This window comes from Colias croceus, chromosome 16 (assembly GCF_905220415.1).
Source record: "Colias croceus chromosome 16, ilColCroc2.1".
Taxonomy (NCBI): domain Eukaryota; kingdom Metazoa; phylum Arthropoda; class Insecta; order Lepidoptera; family Pieridae; genus Colias; species Colias croceus.
The window spans coordinates 1,480,760-1,486,544 of NC_059552.1; the positions used below are offsets into that span (position 1 = coordinate 1,480,760).

The window sequence follows — 5,785 nt, forward strand, 5'->3', positions numbered from 1 at the left end:
TTATTTGATCCTAATAAGAATATATCTCTCTATAGGATTTTAACAAGGAAATTTTGGCTTGGCACTTAATTAATAATATCGGTCATTTGAACCTACCTGAGTACTTTCTAATTTGGAGTCAAAGCACGGACATTGAACCTACTAAATACCCATTAGCTATACAAAAGAAAATAACACTTCACACAAACGTGCTAACGAACCATCGATTTACTCGGTAGCATAGACTATAGAGTATTATAGACCTACTAGCTGTGACCTGCGGTTTCACCCGCATTGCGCCGCTCCTGTTGGTCTTAGCGTGATAATATATAGCCTATAGAGTAGCCTCTAGAGCCTATAGAGCCTTCCTCGATAAATGGGCTATCTAACACCGAAAGATTTTTTCAAATCGGACCAGTAGTTCCAGAGATTAGCCCGATCAAACAAACAAACAAACTTAGCTTTATAATATTAGTACAGATGTAAAGAACATTGTGGACTGCAGTTCTAGTGGGCGCTGTTACTTATCCAAACAATGATATTTCTGATTTGTACAAAGATATATTGGTTTTGTGAATATCTCAGAAATAGCGTTAAGATGCAGGTTGAGACCAGGGTTCAAAAGGTAGACTTTTAAGTGCATTTAATTTTAGCCAGGCATTTTCCTCAATTTATAATCAAAATCTTGTTAAATAAAAAAAAATGCTTTTCTAAAAAGAAACTAAGTAACACTACGTACCTATATAAATTAATCAACATTCTAAAAATAATACCTAGAGGCAAACTTGTAATTGAAGTTAGAGTCTAAAAATCAATAAGAAAATTATTGTAATAACTTAAACTTTAATAAAAACAATGTAGTCGTAAAGTTATGAAAATGGATTCAATCACGCAAATCACAGTTTTACGTAATATTACAAAATAGCTGCGATATTTTTGGAAAAAAATATGTGCGAATATACAATTAGTCACACTTTTTGTAGGATTTTAATTTACCTATTGTTTCCTTTTTTTTCTGATTTAATAACTACGGTTTCAAGATGACAAAAAGTATTATTTATCATCATGAGTAGCTACAAATAATGATAGTTTCCTACAAAAATTTTTTTGTTCATTATTCAACGTTTTTTCTAAAACACACGGCAATTTTTTTCTACATATCATTTCCAAAGTCATTGATAGATTTTCTTAACACTGCAAGCCCTGAATAAAACACCTTATAGGCAAACAAAAATATTACGTAGATACTCAAGCAAAACACGTTTGCTTCGATAGTCTACACGGGCTTGTTTTCACACAAACAGAATTTTTAACATGGACCAGTCTTGGTTCCAGAACAATCTAAGCAGATATAGTAACTGCGTAGAAAATCATTGACATTGGAAACTTACATCAATACATTCTAATAGTATAAAGCTGAATAATTTGTTTGATTGTTTGTTTGAACGCGTTAATCTCATAATCTAGGTAGGTCCGATTAAAAAAATATTCAGCGTTAGATAGCCTATTTATCAATAACATAGGGCAGAGCAATGCGGGTGAAACCACGGGGCACAGCTAGTAAAACTAAATATATTATAATATGTATAAGATAAAATAGGTCATGTTAGAATGTGAATAAAACACGGAAACTGCGTGCACGACATTTAAATTATTGTATAGGAAACAAGAATTTAATATCTTATACAGTATCAAAGCATTAACTTTTTATGGTGGGGAAAGGCAAAGTCAGTTCAACGGATTGGAAGAAAGATATAGAAACACCCACTTCAATTACACATTTTATAACAATTCGATTTCACAACACAAAAATATTATCTGGATGAAGGAGGAGCTTATTTTGGGTTTAATAAGTTGTGTATATAAATCAAAATAATATAAATATACAATAAATTTAAAATCACGCAAAACTACTGCAACTACTAAAAAAGAGTGCAGTGTGCATAATAGATATTTCGAGCAAACGAACATACATACACATCTATAAAATAACAAATTATTCTTGGCCTTCACTTTGCACATAATTAATAATTAAATTAGTAAATTTAATACTGACGAAATAAATAGAAATTCCATTCATGGCTCTGATATTAGCATTAAGCATTAAAAAATATGTAAAAAAAATGAGTACCTAACCTAAAATAGCCTAGCTATACAATAAACTATAGAATTTTAAATATTTAGTCAGATTTCAGACTGGTACCTCGTCTAGTTTTATTACGACGGAGTCAAAGCGCTGCTTCTCGCTCCTTTTATCCTTTTTATTGAAGTTTTATAAATAAGTTTGACATTTAGCCTGCTAATACTAAACGATCCTGCTGGCATTAAAGGGCAGGTAAAAAAGTAAGTAAGTAAGCTAGAATGGCATCGATCGGGTGAAGGATAGTTAAAAATATATTTTCATATCTATGTGACTTAGAGATAAGTGCATTCTGCATAGGTACCTATTTGTGAATAAGTATAGCTCGGTTAAACAAACATACTAACATAACCGACTTAAAATTGGTATGGAAAACACTTCTCTTCAATATCGTGCAAACTAGGCTGTTCGACTACTTGAGCGAAACAACTGATATGGCCCAACTGCGCTTTCCAGATGCTGAAATCGTACTTCTGGGGGACTTTAATGCATGTCACCGTGAGTGGCTCTTCCCGTTCCAGAAAACTGACCATGCTGGGCGAGAGGCCTTCAACTTCGCGACATCATATAACCTCTCTCAGCTGGTCAACGAAGCAACCCGTGTGCCCGATATCGCTGGTCATACAGCTAATTGCTTAGATCTACTACTTACATCCGATCCGGACCGCTATGTGGTAGAAGTTTCCGCTCCACTTGGTACATCTGACCACTGTTTGATAAAATCCGTTTCGACATGCTCTCCTCCTGACCCTACAATCGGGGCCAAAAGGAGAGTATGGAGATACGGTTTGGCTGATTGGGACGAGATGAGAAATTTCTTCGCTGCTTATCCTTGGCGGCAGGTTTGTTTTTCTACTAACGATCCATCGAGCTGTGCGGATAATGTCATCGATATTATTCGTCAAGGAATGGAGTATTTTATACCCTTCTCTGACGTGCACATCGATGACAAAGCTCGACCCTGGTTCAATGCTGATTGCGCAACGGCTGAAAGAAATAAGCAACGTGCATACCAAGCCTGGGCCGATGCTCGAATTCGCAAAGCTCCTGACCTCCATGAAAAAAAGAAAATATTCAACAAAGCTGCCAAACTCAGCAAAAAAGCATTGAAGAAGGCAAGGTTTGACCACATTCGCCATATTGGACATAAATTAACCTCTTATCCTGCTGGAAGCAAGGCATTCTGGTCTCTTGCGAAAGTGGTTGAATCCAATTTCTCTCGACCATCAATTCCTCCACTCCAAAAACCCGATGGAACACTTGCCCATTCTGCAAAAGAAAAAGCGGAGACCTTTGCTAAACTCTTTGCTGAAAACTCTCGCCTTGATTCCATGAACAAAACACCTCCATCCATACCAAATTGCGGTTCAGTTATGCCTGATATATCCATTAGGCAAAAGGATGTTCTACACATAATGCGTAATCTCGACGTGAACAAGGCAAGTGGACCAGATGGGATACCAGCTATAGTCTTAAGGACGTGCGCACCTGAATTGTCGCCGGTCCTGACTCGCCTATTTCGACTGTCTTTAAAGTCGGGAAAAGTTCCTAAGTCTTGGAAGCTAGCAAATGTGCAACCCGTTCCTAAAAAGGGAAGTCGTGCGGATCCAGCTAACTACCGACCAATTTCGATTACGCGGTAGCGGATAGCGGTTGTTGAACAATCGGCTCCTCGCGTACTTAGAGACCCATGACATTCTCAGTGACCGACAGTACGGTTTTCGTAAGAACAGATCGACTGGTGATCTTTTAGTTCACGCCACACATCTTTGGGGTCAAGCCATTGAGAATTATGGTGAGGCGCTTGCTGTGTCGCTTGACATCTCAAAAGCCTTTGACAGGGTCTGGCACGCTAGCCTATTGAACAGACTTCCCTCTTATGGAGTGCCTCCCGAACTTTGCGCTTGGATAGATGACTTCCTTAGTGAACGTTCTATCCGAGTTGTTATTGATGGATGCACATCTGACCCATTTGATATAAATGCCGGCGTTCCACAGGGGTCTGTTCTCTCCACAACCTTGTTCTTGCTCCACATAAATGATATGCTGCGGCCCAATGTATTTGGATATGCAGATGACAGCACAGTTGTGGAGTGTTACTTTTCCAATGCGCTTGCTTCTAGGCACTCGATCGAAGCTGAAAGGGAAGCCATGATTGTGCGCCTAAATAACACCTTAAAGGAAATCTCCAATTGGGGTGACGCCAATCTTGTGAAATTTAATTCCTGTAAGACACAAGCGTGTTTATTCACAGCTAAAAAAAGCACACTCCAACTAACACCATCTTTTCGTGACGTGCCTATCGAAGTATCTGACCATCTTGAGTTGCTTGGCCTCTCCGTCTCATCGAACCTTAATTACGGTCATTTCATTAAATCTAAAGCTCAACTTGCTGCCAAAAAGCTTGGAATTCTGGCCAAAGTAAAGCAATATTTCACACCTGACCAGCTCCTCAGACTGTACCATGCTCAAGTGCGGTCCTGTGTGGAATATTGCTGCCACATATGGGCTGGCACTGCAAAAACCCACCTTCAAGCTCTAGATTCAATTGAGAAACGCGCGAAAAGACTTATAGCCGAACCTAAACTAATAACCAAAAGTTTTGGATCTCTAGAACACCGTAGAAGAATAGCCTGCCTTTCTATCTTTTACCGGCTGCACTTTGGTGAATGTGCATCCGAGCTGCACAATCTTATTCCACCATCTCCATTCCACTATAGAACCTCGCGAAGAGCGGCCGGCTTTCACCCGTTCGTAGTAGATATACCTCGATTACGCACTAAACGCTTTGAAAGATCTTTTTTAATTCAAACTGCGAAGGAGTGGAACTCCCTCCCGCCTTCTGTGTTCCCTGAGAACTATAATTTGGAACTGTTTAAAACCAGAGTGAATAGGCTCTTCCAGGACAGGCATCATTTGCGATCGACCGCATCCACGCTTACCACCAGGCGGGATCGCGGTCAAATGCCTGCTCTGTTATGAATAAAAAAAAAAAAAAAAAAAAAAAACATCGTGAATACAAACAACAAAATTTATTTGGTTACATTTATTTTACAACTAATACTACACACGTTACCATTATACAAGACAACCATGAAGGGTACAAAAACATTGTATGAACCGCAAACTAAAAAAATATAGTGGATAAATTTGATAAATTGGAAACAAGTAAGTAAAATATTTCTAGCAAAACACAGTAAGTATATTTTCAATATTTAGAGAATAAGGTACAAGTCCGAGACGGGCCGCAGACTGCAACCGCAGGCGACACTGTGGCTACCGGCTGCGGTTACCGCAATGCTGCCTGCGGTCGCTATTCCAACTGCGGCTGCATGCCGTGGCTGCACAATGCACAGAACCGTGTCTAAAGGATATAAACAAAAAAGACAAAGATAGTTTGTCACTTCCGCGCAGGTGGCATTTGCATACTGCAGTCTGCGGTCGCTGCGCGCCGCGGCCGCACGCTGCGCGTTGCGTCTGCAGGCTGCAGTGTTGCCGCGCTTGGAATCAATTTCATAGATGTTCATAGAAACAAGTGCTGTCGCTTGCAGTTTGCGGTTGCAGTTTGCGGTCTGCGGCCCGTCTCGGACTTATACCTTAAGGTACACCCACTGTTGCTAAAATAATTCTGCGTGTAAACAAACTAATATTAGCGGTAATGAAAGG

General features: G+C 39.4%; 2 protein-coding genes across 2 annotated transcripts; both read left to right on the forward strand.

The window, feature by feature from the left end:
- The first annotated feature begins 2,553 nt into the window (after positions 1–2,553).
- Positions 2,554–3,762, forward strand: LOC123698680. The gene has a single exon (XM_045645425.1). It carries the CDS (start codon positions 2,554–2,556, stop codon positions 3,760–3,762), a length of 1,209 nt encoding a protein of 402 aa, XP_045501381.1.
- Positions 3,763–4,162: 400 nt separating this feature from the next.
- Positions 4,163–5,101, forward strand: LOC123698681. Its single transcript, XM_045645426.1, has one exon. The coding sequence runs from the start codon at positions 4,163–4,165 to the stop codon at positions 5,099–5,101; it is 939 nt and encodes a 312-aa protein (XP_045501382.1).
- The last annotated feature ends 684 nt before the right edge of the window (positions 5,102–5,785 follow it).